At 53.3% G+C, this 16,817-nt stretch overlaps 1 protein-coding gene and 1 long non-coding RNA gene across 4 annotated transcripts in view; one reads left to right on the top strand and one right to left on the bottom strand.

The window, feature by feature from the left end:
• The window catches only part of ATOH8 (atonal bHLH transcription factor 8), a 41,451-nt gene extending 35,877 nt beyond the window's left edge, over window positions 1-5,574 (bottom strand). The window contains exon 1 of one of the 2 annotated variants that reach the window (XM_061155265.1): window positions 4,359-5,574. In XM_061155265.1, the coding sequence (XP_061011248.1) occupies window positions 4,359-5,117 (759 nt within the window). In that variant the 5' untranslated portion in view covers window positions 5,118-5,574. The remainder of the gene's footprint in view (window positions 1-4,358) is intronic. The other variant, XM_061155266.1, reaches the window with a different exon arrangement.
• Window positions 4,413-15,182, top strand: LOC133064805 (uncharacterized). Of its 2 annotated transcripts, none has more exons than XR_009694724.1 (5): window positions 4,413-4,550; window positions 5,641-5,818; window positions 7,485-7,585; window positions 11,301-11,695; window positions 15,097-15,182. It is a non-coding gene; the product is annotated as an uncharacterized LOC133064805 (long non-coding RNA). The 2 variants fall into 2 exon arrangements; XR_009694725.1 differs by having other exon boundaries at window positions 11,239-11,695.
• Window positions 15,183-16,817: the final 1,635 nt, after the last annotated feature.

Here is a 16,817-nt window from a genome sequence, read left to right as displayed (position 1 = left end):
CACTCTCACTTATGAAGAGGCACCTCAGCAGGCCCTGAGGGCTCTGCCCTGCTGATCCAGGCCTCTGCCTGGCCAGAGTGCCATTCCTCCAGTGCTGAGGGGCTTTACACTTCTCTGGGAGAGAGGAAATCTTGCAAGCACAGCAGATGCCATGTGGGCAAGCACAGCCTGTGAGCCAGAAGGTTCTGTCAGGGAAGGCCGAGGCCCACGGGCTCGGGCCCCTCCCCTCCCCCACCCAGCAACACCAGGCTTTCCCTTGAACCCCTCCCACCTGGCCCGGAGCAGCCCCGCACATGGACCGGGCCCAGCTGTACACACATGGCCTTCACATGAGGCGGCGGGGAGGGCCCCACGCAGCTGGGCTGGTGGCATGTGGCCTGACCATCTGCCCTGCATACCCACCCCCCACCCTCCTGCCAGGGGGCCTCTCTCTCCCCCACCTGCACTTCTATGGCCAGGCAGCCTCCTACCCCGTTCCTTCCGTGGTTGAGAATATGGTGGGTTGGACAAAACAGGAGACTGGCGAGCTTCCCTGTGCTGGGGGTGGACAGCTCCAGGGCGATCACCAGGCTGGTAGGAGTCTGAGCCTTGGAGCGACTCACTGACTGATTTGAATCCAGATTCTGCAATGATAGCGGCATATGCACCCTGGAGCCTAGTAAATGGCAAGTCAGGGAGATATGCAGTGCAAAACCCATGAGGCCTGGTGTGGCAGCCAAAGGCTGGGAGACCATCACCAATTTACAGAAGCTCTCTGAACCTCAGTCTCACCATCTGTGAAATGGGGGTGGAACGGGGATAGGGATGGGACAACACCTATTTCGTTAAATGAACTAAAACACATAGCACGCTTAGCCCAGGACCCAGTACAAAGGATAGCAAGGACATCAAACCAGTCAAGCCTAAAGGAAATCAACCTTAAGTGTTCATTGGAAGGACTGATGCTGAAGCTCTAATATTTTGGCCACCTGATGGCAAAGAGCCAACTCATCGGAAAAGACCCTGATGCTGGGAAAGACTGAGGGCAAGAGGAGAAGGGAGTGACAGACGATGAGATGGTTGGATAGAATCACCGACTCAACAGACATGAGTTTGAGCAAACTCCCAGAGATAGCAAAGGACAAGGAAGCCTGGCATGCTACAGTTCATGGGGTCACAAAGAGTCGGACGTGACTGAGTGACTGAACCCAGTTACTTTGATTGCTGCCACAGATTGATGGCAGTTTCTATGATTGTTAAGAAAATGATTATAGGATTCTTATTTCTACATCTGTCAAGTCCTTGGCCCAGCATTGAGGACTCTGTGAATGTTCGAGAAAGGTTCATTCCTCCTACGGTCTCCCTTCCTTTCTTCACTCGATGTTTGCAAAGAAGCTGTGTATGAAGTAAGCTTTATCACCATTTTCCAGTTTCATTAGCTGAGGCTCAGAGAGAAAATGACTTGTCCAAGGTCACACAAGAGGCATACAGCAGAGACAGGACTCAAATGCCAGCCTCCAGACTCCCTGCTCATACTCTTTTCACTGTACCAGGAAGTTGGTCAGGGAAACGGAACTCCAGACCAGTCACAGTCCCACCACGGACCTCAGCGCTGCAATGGCCAAGGTCTCATTTCAGGCAGAACCAGACTCTCACCTTTCACTTCTTTCGCAGGGGCCCATTTCCAATAGTCAAGCCTGAGCCTAGATCCAAGGGCTTCCCTGGTAGCTCAGTTGGTAAAGAATCCGCCTGCAGTGCAGGAGACCTGGGTTCGATCCCTGGGTCGGGAAGATTCCCTGGAGAAGGAAATGGCAACCCACTCCAGTATTCTTGCCTGGAAAAATACTATGGACAGAGGAACCTGGAGGGGTACTGCCCATGGGGTCGCAACAGTCGGACACGACTTAGTGACTAAACCACCACCACCAAGCCTAAATCCAGAGCCACAGCCTGTCTGGACAGGGGCACGCACATGGATGGGTGTGTGTGTGTGTGTGTGTGTGTATACACATGCACACCTTCTACAGGAGAGAAACTGAGGTCCAGAGGAGGAAGGAGTGCCTCCAGGACACAGGACTTTCCCCATCAGACAGGGGCTGTGTGATGTGGATGTGGTGAGTGTGGCCTGGGCCCTGGGCTCTGGGGACCAGAAGTGCCCCAGCGATTTCTTTTGCTCCCAGATAACAGACAGCAGCCTTTCTGGGGAAAGGACAGATGCTTTGGGCCGGGAGGGCAACAAACAGGAGTGGATGTTTCTGTTCAAGCACTTGGTGTGTGCTTAAGAGCATGGGTACTGATTGTGTGTATACACACAGCTGTGTGTACCTGTGTGTGTGCACGCACTCTCTCCCTGAATTTGTCCATTTTCCACAGAACTTTCCCACAAGAAGGGCAGAAGTGAAAGGAAAGCAGGATTAACAATCCTGTCTCAGAGAGTCAGGCTTGTGTCTGCCCATCTTCCAACTACAAATGACACTGCAAGTCCGGCTGGGGGGCCCATGACACTGATACAGCCAACACTGTGAGAAGCATTTGGCCGGGCGGGCATTCTAGAAATTTCTATCATCTTTCCTAACCCACTAGGTGATTTGGGAAGAGTCCTCTTCCTTCTTTCTCCGGGCCCCAGTTTTACATTCCATTAAGTGGAAAGTTAATCCAACTGACAGGGATGTTAAGATCAGGTAAGATGGAATTTATTACTAAAAGAAGTTAAAGCCACTGGACAAATGAGATGCAGTTGAGCATACAAGACTATGAATATTTTCTCAGCATCGAAAGAGGCAGCTGGAGGAGTAAAAAGAACCCGGAGCTGGCAGTCAGAGGGCCTGGGTGCCAGCCTGGTCCTGCTGCTCACCAGCTGTGATGCTCTGGGCACCTGACCTCCCCAATCTGAGGGGTTTTCCTAGCTTCAAGGTGAGCAGGTGGACAGGCATATCTTTGTCATTTCAGCCTTCCATCCTGAGGGGCAGGTAGCAGGCTGCTACCTGAAGGTGAGACTGAATTCTCCACTTGGCCCACTGCCCAGGGTCCCAACTATCTGTGACAGCTATCTGACCCCTCCACTCCACTCCACTTCACTGACCAATCAGCTCACCCATTCCCAAGTGAGACACTTTGGCTCAAAAGTCATAGAGCCTCTTTTCCCAGGAGTTCAAGTTCTCTCCCAGGGATGAATACAGGCACTGCCCGACCCACTCACAGGAGGAAGCAGAGAGAGTGTCATCCAAAAATATCATATTTTCTGAAATCCTTTGTTACTGGCTAAAGCCCAGAGAGGGTGAGTAACTTTCCTGAAGTCACACAGGAAGTCAGCGGCAGAGCAAGCAGAAATCCTGACCATTCAAACCAATCACACCCACCTACCCCCTCAACCTTCCCCATGCCCTGTGTGAGGTGGAGGCAGAGGGCACTTACCACTCACTTCTTAGATCTCTCTTTGCTCTATGAAAATGAACAGTCTAGAACTCCTGGGCAGTCTCAATCTTGTCTAAGTGGAATTGTAAAACTGCCACTCCCCACTACAGGGAATTCTTGGACAAATATTCCTCCCCATCCCCCCAGAAGACAGTGTCTGGTGAGGACAGCTGCCACCTGCCCTAAACTAAGAAGCCCCTAACCCACTCCAGAACCAGTTTCTGAAGATCCCCTATCAACCAGTTCCCTGCTCAGCCGACCTGCCTCTTCCATGTGCGCTGAAGGTCAGCAGTAAAGGGGAATCTCCAGGAAAGACTCTCTCCAGCCAATTCCCAGGGAAGGGTTATAGCCAGGGTCCTTAAGGACACCGAGGTGGTGGTGGGAGCGGGGGGGTGTTGCAGGGTGTGTAGGCAACCTGAGGGCCGGGCGGCCGGGACAACCCTGCCGGGAGGCGGGGCTAAAAAGGGGTCGACAGGCTCCCCCAGAAGGCGGAACATTTATATTCTGGCAAAACCAGGACCACCCCTCAGCAGCATTCCGGGTCTGCCAGAAAAAGGGTCTTCGCCCTTACCCACCGGAGACAGATTCCCACATTTCCCCTCTCCAATCCTCACGGCGCCCAAGGGCCTCCGGGAGACAAATATTCGCTGCCATAAAAGTGAACTATGAGGGCTAAAGTCAGACTCGCAGACAGGGTCACCCCAAAGGGGATGGAAGTGGCAGTAAAGAGGGCCAGAGATCTCGAACCTTCATCCCGACTTTGCAAACTAAGACCCATACCACTGTGTGGCAAAAGTCTCTGCCCCAGGCGGTCCCATACCTGTCTCGGCGCTGGGACCGACCGGGCGGGGATTACTTGCCCTTTAATCCACACCCTCACCCTCCTTAAAGTCCCACCACCCCGCCCGCCCCACTCCCGCAGCCATCCCCAAGCGCAGTGAGGATGTGTGGCTGGGAACCGGTACCTGCTTCCTGAGCGCCTCGAAGGCTGCGCTGATGGTGTGCACGCGCGTCCGCTCCCTGGCGTTCGCCAGGAGCCTCCGGGTCTGCTGCAGGGCTTTGATCTCCGAGGAGGCGGCGGTAGCTTCGCCCGGCCGTTTCCTAGGCGACGCGGAGGAATCCGGGTGGTTATTGTAAATTACGTGTGAAATTGACGAGTAAGAACTTTCCCCAGGGCGCGTGGGGGGCGCGGGGCGCACCGGGGGCTCTGGGGGCGCCGGGGGCGCCGACGGCGTGGGGCGGGCTGGCGGTGCGCACAGCAAGACGCGGGGACGCAGGCCCGGCTCCCGGAAAGGCTGTGTCTCGGGACCCCCAGGTACCTGGCCCTGGGGCGCAGGCGGCGGCGGCGGCGGCGGAGGCGGCGTGGGGAGTCCCGGCCCCACTGCGCCCAGGGCGAAGCCGCGTTTCCGCGCGTCCAAGACCTCCGGCGCCCGGGCGCCCCCGCGCTCCCCGGCCGTGTCCGCGCCCCCAACTGAGGGAGCGGCCGGCGCCACCCGGGCTGGCACCGGGGTCGGGACTGGCTGCAGCCGCTGGGTTCTGTCCCGCAGCCCGTTGGTGGCGGTGGCGCCGCGCTCGGGCGCTTCCAAGTCCAATCGGAAAGTTTTATAGCCGTTCGCGCGCCGCGCCGGCTCCTTGCCTTTCCTCTTGAGCTTCTTGAGGCCGTTCAGCTCCTTCACGCACACGGTCTTCCAGGGCCCGTCCTGGAGAACCGGGATGTGCTTCATGGCGCGGGTAGCGCGCGAGGCAGGGGCGTGGGGCTGCCCGGGAAGCGCGCCCGCCTGCCCCGGCGGCCGCCGCGCTCAGCGCCTCGGAGTCGCCAGCTCTCCCCCTGCTCGCTCGCTCCCTCCCTCCCTCCTCCCTTTCTCCCCCTCGCCCCGGGGCAGCTGCGCCGCCGGGCTGTCCGTTCCCGGAGCGCTCAGAGTGTCATCTGAAGTCGCTGCCGCCGTGCCAGCGTTTCTGGAGAACGCCCGCTGCGCTCCATCTGTGTTTGTTTAGCCTCAGTTTACACAGAAGCCCGGTTCCCCAGATCAGTCAGCGCCGCCGCCTCCCCAGCCCCGGCCGCCCGAGCCGCGAGCGCCTTTAAAGAAACAGGAAGCATTTTTCAAAACAGCTGGGCTGCCGGCCGCCTCCTTTGTCCGCGTGCTCTCTGCCTCCCCCCACCCCCAGCCCTTCTGCCCAGAACCTGCCTCCTCCGACTCTCCCTCCCCGCCCCCTCCTCGAGTCCCGGGCGCTTCTCTTTTCCCGCAGGACAGTCTGCTCCCGAGCACGTGGCTTCTGGACCCTTGGGCCCTTCCCCAAATGGAGCTAGGCCTTCTTCTCTCGGTGACCTTCCGCACCCAGCACCTCCACGTCCAGCCCTCCCCCCAACCGTACCCCAGCTTGCCAGGCGAGAAAGAAACTGTATGGCGACTTCTTCTGGAAGAGGGTGAGGTCATGGGGGGCTGAGGGGAGGAGGAAGGCTCTGGGGTTGCTCAAGATCCTCAGGGCCCCCTGCACCGCAGTCCCATTCTCTGGGTCACTCGCTGGAGCAAAGGGGAACCAGGAGCAGAAAGCCTAAGCGACAGGGAAACTGAGGCTCCAAAAAGGAATGGGCTTTTCCCACGGTCACGCAGCGAGTTTAAAGAGGCCGATCAGGGTGGAAGCTTCGGATTTCGACGCAGCATCTGTGAGAGTCTGAAGTCAGCTCACCCCAGGCTGCCCGTTAAGCCCGGATTTACTCATCTATGAAATGAGAAATTCGGAGAACATCAACGCCTAAATCACAGCATGGCTGTGAGAAATTAAGCCCCAGGCACATGGGAGGGACCAGTCCAATGGAAGCTTTGATTATTATTACTATTAATAACAGAGGCAGAATAGCTCCTAGAGGCAGATTTCCTGGCCGGCTCTGCCACTGACAAACTGAGGAACACTGGGCAAGTCACTGAACCTCCCTGTGCTTCCCTTTCCTCATCTGTAAAATGGAAGTAACAGTTGTGTCTCCAGGACTGTTGTTAAGGTTAACTGACCCTGTATGTACAAAGTGTTCAGAGCAGCCTGGTGCAAAGTGAGAGCTTTGCAGATGCCAGCCGTTATTGGCAGGGGACAGAGATTGACTCCCCAGATCCTTGGTCCTCAGGGCCATCCTACTGGAGATTCTGGGCAGGGGAGTGGGAAGGTCAAACTAGTTGGCCCTCACTAAGCCCTCCCCACCCCCCACACTCCCCCACCTGAGAGGCTGCCCCCGAGGACCAGCCCTTACTCCTCAAAGGCCTTTTCTCTGTAGCAGTTTCTCCTTAAGGTGGTGATGGGTGCTTTAAGTAGTTTGGGAAAAGATCGACCTTGGCCTGGGGCTCTGACCTCTGCAGCCACTGGAATCCTTATCTTTCTGGTTTCAGTCCTTCACTCCCACCTCCTACACCGACTAAACTCAGTGGGGGTTTTCTTCAGGGTTCATCTGGAGTGCCTTCTCTCTCTCTCTCTCTCTCTCTCTCTAAGGGTGTGAGGAGGTAGATGACTCCGTGGCCTGTGCCATGCAGTGTCCTGGAAGGTAGGAGAGGGGCCCAGGCAGAAAGTTCAGGGGCAGGAGCGTAGATTGTGCTTGGCTTTTTCAACTCTCAAGGCCTGTGACCCTGGACAAGACAGTTCATCCCACTGGAGTTCTGAATCTGTCCTTGAGGGTGACATTTCTATGCAGCCAACCTCTCAAGGTGGTCGGGGAAATAAAAAGAGATCACAGACTTAAGAGGACTTTGACATCAGACTTTGACATCAAACATACCCTCATATGTCTGCATACACACAGGAACATACACACGGAAGCATGCAATTTTTTGACTATGGCTGGCTGAAACACAGTACATATGTGCTTAGTCGTGTCCGACTCTTTGCCACTCCATGGACTGTAGCCTGCCAGGCTCCTCTGTCCATGGAATTCTTCAGGCAGGAATATCGGAGTGGGTTGCCATTTCCTCCTCAAGGACGTCTTCCCAGGGATCGAACCCCAGGGATCGAACCCCTTGTCTCTTATGTCTCCTGCATTGGCAGGTGGGTTCTTTACCACTAGCGCCACCTGGGAATAGTAAATGCAAAACCTCATTTTTTTCCCACAGGGAATTGGTCCCAGCATGATAAAGTGATTGCTTCCTGAGGCATCCACTTCCCTGGACACCCAGCATCTTCCCATACCTTACCTCTCTCCTGAAGACCAAGGGTAAGCCCCAGAGCGGAGCCCCCATTCTCCTGCTTTTCCCCCACCAGTCCCAGACCCTTTGCAGAGAACATTCTTCTCGCTCTTGGATGACTGGCTTCAGTCTCCTCTCTCTGTAAACCTTGACTGGTCATCACAGCCCCCTGTCACTCTTACTGGCCTCTGCTCACTCCCAAGAATTGCTGCAGCTTGTCCTCCACTGAGGTCCTGTCTGAACCCCTAGGTTTGTGAGGTCTTGAAACACCACTGTTTCTGGGACTTCTCTGATGGTCCAGTGGTTAGGACCCTGTGCTTTCACTGCAGGGGGCCTGAGTTCCATCCCTGGTCAGGGAACTAAGATCCACAAGCTGCTCTTTCCTTCCTCCCTGTCTCCCAGGAAACCCTTGCTGAAGCCCTCACTCCAGTATTCTTGTCTGAATAATCCCATGGACAGAGGAGCCTGGAGGGCTACAGTCCATGGGGTCGCAAAGAGTCGGACCTGACGGAGCGACTCACACTGTCTTTCACTGTCATGCGGTTTACATTTGCCAGCTCCCAAACAGAGTCTGAGACCCCAGCTAACCCACTCACACATCTAGCCAGTCAGTGGCAGAGATGGGGGGAAAGCCAAGTCCTCCTCCCCAGAACTGCCGAGTTCCTCTCTGAACCTCAGTTTCCTCCTCTGTAAAATGGGGATCATAATGTTGACTCCCAGAACTGGCACGAGGTTCGGGTGAGACTGCATGTACAACAGTGAGCTGGAGTGACAGTGGCCTCAGGCCTCTGGGTTGGTGCAGCTGCCCAGACTCCTTGCATCGCAGCATCTGCCTCCCGTCTTGGAGTGCACTTGCAGGCCAGAGGTGTCCGCAGCTAGTTGGAGCATGTGGAAGTCTTGTAGCAGGACTGAAAACTGTCCCTATAGAGGCCAGCATGGGCTCCAGGAAAATCACCTGTCTTTGTTGAGTATCGAAGGCTCCACTCATGCTGATCCTGAGCCTGTCACCAACTCTCTCAAAACAGGGGAGAAGGTCACTGTTCCCCATGGGAACAGGGGAGGAGAAGGGAGTGGATCGGAGTGGTCAGCTGCGCTGGGCAGAGGTGGAATGGGACTCAGACCCAGCAGGTCTTCCAGGACACGCTCCTTCCCCCCTGCCATGCTGCCTCTCGCGTGGGCCCAGGGGTTGGCATCAGGCTAGCCTAGGAGGAATCTGCTTTTCCACTTACCAGCTGTGTGGCCTTGAGCAGCCCCTTCACCTCTCTGAGCTGTAGTTTGTTGTCTGGGCATTACTTCCTTAGTCATAAGATGGAATGCCATGTACCAGAACTGGAGGGCCCAAGTGATGTGAAGGGTCCCTGTTATTGTGATTCTCAGCCCTACAAGTGGCAGACCTCCAAAGTCCAGGCTAACTGCCCAAGGTCCCCCAGCTTAAGGGCAAACCTGCCACCCAGGGCTCACTTCCCTTAGTCTCCTGGAAAAGTGGAGGGAGACCAGCCTGCTAGCGCCCTCTGGTGGTATGATACAGTCTGGACTACACACAGCACAGCCAACTCCCCACAAGAATTTAGAGCGCAGGACTAAAGTGAAGTCACTCCGTCGTATCCGACTCTTTGTGACCCCATGGTTCCTCCGTCCATGGGATTTTCCAGGCAAGAATACTGGAGTAGGTTGCCATTTCCTTCTCCAAGAGATCTTCCCAACCCAGGGATTGAACCCTAGTTTCCTGCATTGTAGGCAGACACTTTACCGTCTGAGCCACCAGGACTGGTAACCCTGAAATGAGAGTAAGATGGATTTTGTGAATTCATAGAAATGCCAGGGTAAAAAGGCTTTCAGAGCTCCAAGTGGTCTCACACCCTGCTTGGAATGGGGCAAGACACACCCCCCTAGAAAACCTATGTGCGCGCATGCTCAATCTCTAAGTGGTGTCTGACTCTTTGCGAACCCATAGACTGTAGCCTGCCAAGCTCCTCTGTCCATGGAATTTTCCAGGCAAGAATACTGGAGTGGGTTGTCGTTTCCTCCTCCAGGGGATCCTCCCGACCCAGGGATCAAACCCACGTCTCTTCCATCTCCTGCATTAGCACTCAGAGTGTTTACCTCTGAGCCACCTGGGAAGTCCTACATTAAAAACAACCACTGGGAGGTTCCACATCCTCTGTATGGCTGATCCAGGGAATAGGAATGAAGCTATAAAAGGACGTGAAGGCGAGAGCTTAGGGCTTGGGTCACTGGGAACAAATGCTCAAAAGCCAGGCAGTAATGCCACTGCACTGGGATTGAATATAGGCTCTATTTCTATATAGGCTCAATTTCCTTATAACAGCCCAGGGAAGTAAACCCATTGTACAGATAAGGAAACTGAGGTTCCTAGACCAAAAAGAATAAAAAGAAAAAAACTTGCCAATGGAAAAAAATAACAGAAGTGAGATTTGAACCCTGGCCAACTGACCCCAAAACTCAAGCTTTGAACCACTGTGTTTTGTGGCCTCCTGAGACCTCAGTGACCAGCATCTGAACAGGCGAGTCACTGGGTCACCTACAGGGCTGGCTTCTCTGGCTGGCCACACTGGCCTCCCTGCATGTGCCACCAGGCTGGGTGAGCTTCTTGTTGTCCTCTTCTCAAGGGAATCCTCTGGCCTCCCTTGGACCAGCTCAGTGATCCTCCAGGTCAGGGTCAGATGTCAGGGGTACTTCCTCTGGACATTTTATGATCTCAGGCATATGGATCCCAGACCTTATCCCGGCACTGGTATCTCCTGGCATTGCTGGTACCCAACAGTTTCTTAGTGCATACACACCACCCATGGGTGAGGGCAGGATAACTCTGCCAGGTGGCACCCCATGATTGCCGTCTCCTTGGCCAAATGAGATGGGTCCTTGGATCCTTGCTACATGGAATGCTACATTACTGAATCTGGAGTTCCCATTTCCGACTGTCCAGATTGTTCCAAAGCGGGTGTGTCTTCAATTCGAGCAAGGAAAAATGGAATTAGACTGCCAAAAGGCTACAGAACGCATATGATCACTGCCTTCTGGAGTTGTGCTCACATCCACCCTGGATAGGACCACCCAAGGGAGTGAGCAGAGAGTAGGATACAGCCAGCCTTGTGTCCCCCAATTCCCCTCCCTACCTTTCAGTCACAGTACCTGAACTGTCACCATTAACCAGCAAGACATTGGATCCAGAGGACAGAAAGGAGATATCCAGGCAGAAAGCTCTCAGACTCCCTCTCCAGCTTTCCTTCTAGCTCCCTCTATCCAAGTGACCATCTAAATTGTGGAAAATTTAGAGACTTTGGGGCTGGATAAGGACATGACAGGAGGGAAGCGGGGAGGCCTTTAGCACCCCCTCTCTAGTACTCCCTCTCTGTGATTCTGTCTCTGGGATAAGCTTGGGTGTCCCTTCTCAGGCCCAAGCACATGCTCTGTGGTAAATGCAGCAGACTCCCCTGCACGAGGCAAAGTCCATAGGCACACCTGGTCCTGACTCCTGTGGTCAGGAAGGAAATGGGAGGGTCGGGTCCAGAGAGAAGGGGTTCAGCAAGCATGAGGGGGAGCCTGGCACAACAGGCAAGTGGGTACCAGCTTCTCACACAGTTAACTGGAAGTCCTTTGAAACCTAGGACACATCATGTCATTCCGTTGGGTAACTTCCCTTTTTTCTCACATGTGTTAGGGGCTGCCAGTAGTCCTCTCCACCTGCAAGCATGCAGACAGGGGTATGTTCCTCCATCCTAGGAATCTGGACTGCCTTGGCTAATGGAGGCCTGCTGGAGTAGAAGTGATGCTGTGCTTTTAAGGCTGTTTCAGCTTCCTGCCGACGGGAGCCCTGAGTCACCATGTGAGGGGTCCAGGTTACTGTGTTGCCGGGAGAGGCCTCATGGGAAGCCCCATGGTGCCTGCCAGATCTGTGATGGAGGAAGGGACCCAAACACCTGCCTTCAGATGCTTCTGGCCTCAGCCTCTATCTCTCTGGAACCACATGGAGAACCTGAGTGAGAACTGCCCAGTTGAGCCCAGTCAACCTCCAGAACCATGGAAACGTATCCCGAATTGTCGTGTTAAGCCACTGCATTTTGGGGTGATTTGTTATGCAAGCAATAGAGAACTGAAACATTCCAGTAGGAACAAAGGTTGGCATCTAGTCCCCCATTTCTCCCATTTCCTCTCTGACCTCATCCCTCAGTTCTCCCCCATAACCCACCCCATCCTTCAGCTCCCACCACATTGGGCTTCTTGCTATACTTTGAACTTAGCCAGAAAGTTCCCTCCTGCCTCAGGGCCTTTGCACTGGCCATTCCCTCATTCTGGAATATTCTCCCCCAGGTAGCCTGTGACTCACTCCCTCATCCTCCTCTGGTGCCTCTGTGTCACCTTCTCAGTGAGACTGTCCCTGGGCACCCCATAAAATCTGTACCCCACCCCTTCAGAATCTTCTGCCTCTTCCCTGCTTTAATTTTTCAAGCACTTGCCATCGTCTGACATATTCTATATGCATGTATATAACTGGGTTTTTTGTTTCTTTGTATCCCGGACTAGAACGTCAGCTCCATGAGGGCAGGGATTTTTACCTGCCTTGTTCACTGCTATATCCCAGCATCTAGAACAATCCTGGTACACGTGTGTGCATGCATGCATGTGTACTCAGTCGCTTCAGTCATGCCTGACTTTGCGACCCTGTGGACTGTAGCCCACCAGGCTCCTCTGTCCATGGGTTTCTCCAGGCAAGAATACTGGAGTGGGTTGCCCTTTCCTCTTCCAGGGGATCTTCCTGACCCAGGGATCAAATCTGGGTCTCCTGCCTTAGAGGCAGATTCTTTACCATCTGAGGTTCACTGCTCAGTTTGGACCAGGTCTTACTCAACTATTCAAGCAGCTGCTTTGATAGAAGAAGCCAGTGGATCCAGAGTTGATCATGTCTTAGAAACAATTGCTGTGGCCACCGAGAACTGGCGGTTTGTCAAATTCACTTTCTTTCTCTCTGGCTTCGTGTCTCCTGGCCTGATAAACAGCATGGAGGACAATGGGTGCAAATCAACAGTCATTCAGTCACTTGACAAACCTTGCCCCTGGCCAGGCCCCATGATGGGACTGGGACAGAGACATGAGGTATCTGTCGTCAGGAGCTCAAGTAAGTCCCACCTTTGACTTAGTCCACCCGTGGCAATTCAGTGTGCATTTGTAGACACCTGCTGAGTCTAGGGAAACAGCAGCGAACAAAGCAAAAACCCCTGCTTCGGGGAGCTGACGTTTGGTGAGAGGGCATGAGATGTCCACCCCAAGGAGCTCTGGGTCCAGTAGAAAGATGATACAAATCTAAGAGCCGTTAGACACAGTTTGAAGTGACACACACTGCAGGGAAAACTCTGGGAATTCCAAGCGTGGCAGAACCATTCTGGGAGACTTCCTGGAAGAAGAGGCATTTGGGTTTTTGTTTGTTTGAATATTTATTTGGGAAGATCCCTGGCAGCTCAGATGGTAAAGAATCTGCTTTTAATGCAGGAGTTCTTGGTTTGATCCCTGGGTTAGGAAGATCTCCTGGAGAAGGGAATGGCGACCCACTCCAGTCTTCATGCCTGGAGAATTCCATGGACAAAGGAGAGCCTGGCAGGCTATAGTCCATGGGGTCGCAAAGAGTCAGACATGACTGAGCGACTAACACTCTCACTGTGTTTATTTATTTTCTTTTTTGGTTGGGTTGGGACTTTGTTGCTGCACGAGGGCTTCCTCTAGTTGCAGCGAGTGGTGGCTACCCGCTTGTCATGTGTGGTTCCTCATTACGGTGGCTTCTCATTGAGGAGCACAGACTCTAGGAGCTCAGGCTTCAGTAGTTGCAGCGCAGGGGCTTAGATGCTCCATGGCCTGTGGGATCCTCCCAGATCAAGAATTGAACTGGGGTCCCTTACATTGCAAGGTGGATACTTAAACCGCTGGACCACCAGGGATGCCTGAAGAAGAGGCATTTGAACCAGGTTGGAAGGACAATGGGATTTTTAGCCAGGCAGACCTCCTCCCTGACAAATATCCATAACTCATTCCCTAATCTTCTCCCAGCCTCCTGTTTATGTCACCTTTCGCTAAGGCCTCCTCTCACCACCCACTTACAACTGGAACCGTACCCCTTTTCTCCTTGACACACTCTATGATCCACTTCCACATCTATGGGATCCATTTGGCCTGTGTTCCCACCTGAAGTAGACAGGAAGCAGCAGGGAGCAGGGGTACCCACTCCTTCATGGAGCCTAGACGGTAGAGCAGAGAGGGGGTGGCAGCGGGGCCCCGCCTAGACATTGGGGATTCGCTAAGAAGTGAGGGGACAGCCAAGCCTCAAGGAGACTTGGGAGAGCACACCCCCAAGAGGACATGAGTGTGTTCAGGCTCTGTGCTTTCCTTACCAGCATCTGCCTTGGCCCTGCCCTCTCTGATCCTCTTCCATCCTGCAACATCACACTGTCCCCCAGTTTCCTTCATTCCAGTGATCTCTGATGGGGAAAGTCCAGGGTCTTCAGTGGCTTCTCCTATGCTCTCCTCTGCCCTCTGTGTGCTCTGTTTCAGCAAAACAACATTATCCGTCATTAACCCCATGTTGTTCATGTGAATTGTATCACCTTTGTGCATGCGTGTGTGCTAAGTTGCTTCAGTTGGGTCCAACTCTGTGCAACCCCATGGACAGAGGAGCATGGGATTCTCCAAGCAAGAATACTGGAGTGGGTTTCCATACCCTCCTCCAGGGGATCTTTCCAACCCAGGGATTGAACTTGGCGAAATGTGACTCCTGCATTGCAGGCGGATTCTTTACCACTGAGCCACTGGGGAAGCACATCACCTTTGTCGTTTTGTTTACTAATTTATTTCTTTTTATAGTTATATAAAAATTAAAAGTATAAAGCCTAAGAGTATAGCAATGTCTTAGGGCTCTGTGACAAGGTGTCACCATTCAAGACAGGAGCACACATTACTCAGGGTTTGAGAAATTCCAGGCTGGATGTTATCAGAGTTGTCCTAAAGTTCTGACTTGCTGCTCTGGGTGTCGAAAAATTCATTCTCATCCCAGGACCAGTTCCCTTGGGTATCTGCCTCTTCTGTCCCCCTGCCCTTGCAAACCTCAGTTTCTTCATCTGTAAAATGGAAAGAGTGAGACGGTGATGGCTCCTACCTACCTGGAGATACTCCCACCTCTAACATCTCAGCGTCTGTCTTAAACCTCTTCCAAATCCAGAGCACAACGGGGAGAAGTGAAAAGTTCACTGGCTAGAAAGAAAACTCTCTTGCAGGCCTAACCCCTATTGCAGGCAAGAAAAGCTCTGTCATGGAGCCATCAAGCCCACTGGAACCCAAAGCCTGATCAGCCAGGGGGTGGGCAGAGAGCGAGCCAGGGGCCCATTAGTGCTTCCCTCATCAGGACCGAGTTGTCAACAGCCTAACAAGAACTGGCTTAAGCCAGTGATCTCCCGGGAGCTGTTACCAAGACTCACAGGCGTGCTCTGTGGCTAGATGAGAAACCAGTGTGTGATAACTTTTTTTTTTTTTTTAGGAGAACAACTTTCAATTCCCCAAGGATCACATTCCTTCATTGTGAAGTATTCCCTACCCATCTCCCCCATTCCCTCAGAAAAGAAAGGAAATTAAAAAAAAAAAAAAAAAAAAGGCTTGGCTGCTTCTTCTGTACAAGCTCCTTGAAAAACTATTTTTACAACTCTCTGAAAAAGTCCTCTCTGATGGCGGCAGCCAGAGCCCATGGGGGGCATGGCATAGCGGAGCTGACGCAATGCACATTTATTAGCAGTGAGGAAAATTTAAAAGGTACCGCTCTACCACAGCCGCCCCACAGACCTGGGAAGCCCCAGGGACAGCTGTCGATCTGGTGGTCTCTGGGCTGAGTCCTCAGACACACTTAATCAGTTGCAATCCTAGATCGGCACAGCTGGAGGGAGGCTTGGAGATCATCTAGGGCACCGAGGACAAATGCTTTTCATCATGCATATGCCAAATCTAATTGATTGGTAGGGGCTGCCTGAAGCCCCGTGTTGAAAAGGATTCTGAGGCTGCATCCGGGTCCCATGGGAATGAACACTGTAATTGATTAGCAATGTCTGCCATGGAGAGGGCAGATTCATGCCATGTGTTGGCCACTCCTGGTCTAGTCCAGCCTTCCCATTTTATTGATGGGAGAGATTGAGTGCCAAAGTCCATTGTCTGCAGGGTCTCTCCCAGCCTTTTGGGGGGCTGGCTGTCGTCAGTGGTGTGCCTGTGTGAGTGCATGCATGCTCAGTCCCTTCAGTCATGTTCGACTCAGTGCAACCCTGGACTGTAGCCCACCAGGCTCCTCTGTCCATGGAATTATCCAGGCAAGAATACTGGAGTGGGTTGCCATGCCCTCCTCCAGGGGATCTTCCCAACCCAGGGATTGAACCCTCCTCTCCTGCATTGCAGGTGGATTCTTTACTCACTGAGCCACCTGGGAAGCCCTGTCAATGGGGTGTGTGCAGGCGGGGGAACTTAAATATTTGTGAGGTCCAAAGATGTGTCCAAAGACTGTCTCTGAAAAACCGAAAGAATGACAAGGTTGGGTCAATTCAGTCAATGGCTTATTTCCTGGAAATAATTGGTATGATCAGTTGTCTTGTAGGATTGACAAGTGAGTTCAACCCATGTAGATGACCTGGCAGACCAAGGTGACCCCCACACAGTATTTACCTAACATTAATGGTTAGACGGTCAAAAAGAGTCCATGAGGCTTCCCTGGTGGCTCAGTGGTAAGGAGTCCGCCTGCTGATGCAGGAGACCCGGGTTTGATCCTTGATCCAGGAAGGTCTCACATGCCTCGGAGCAACTAAGCCTGTGTGCCACAACTATTTCGCCTGTGCTCCAGAGCCTGGGAGCCTCAACCACTGAGCCCGTGTGCTCCAACTACGGAAGCCTGCATGCCCTCGAGCCCATGCTCCACAACAAGAGAAGCCACCACAATGACAGCCAGCTCACCACAACTAGAGAAAAGCCTGTGCAGCAACAAAGACCTAATGCAACCCAAAATAAATAAATAACTAAAATAAAATTTTTAAAAATCCATGAATGAGGCTAACCATTTGGCCTCAGGACAATAAAATCCTCAAATGACCAATGGAATCATTCTAATCAAACGGACAGCTATCCTTCTGGTCTCTACCTGGCGAGCTTGGATCTAACCATCCTGTCCATACTCCCTCCCCTCGCCCCCATCTTTTCCTCCCTGCCAAGGCTGGCTTGTTTCCTTTT

This window comes from Dama dama, chromosome 11 (genome assembly GCF_033118175.1).
Source record: "Dama dama isolate Ldn47 chromosome 11, ASM3311817v1, whole genome shotgun sequence".
Lineage (NCBI taxonomy): Eukaryota > Metazoa > Chordata > Mammalia > Artiodactyla > Cervidae > Dama > Dama dama.
This window is presented reverse-complemented; position numbering and strand designations above follow the sequence as displayed.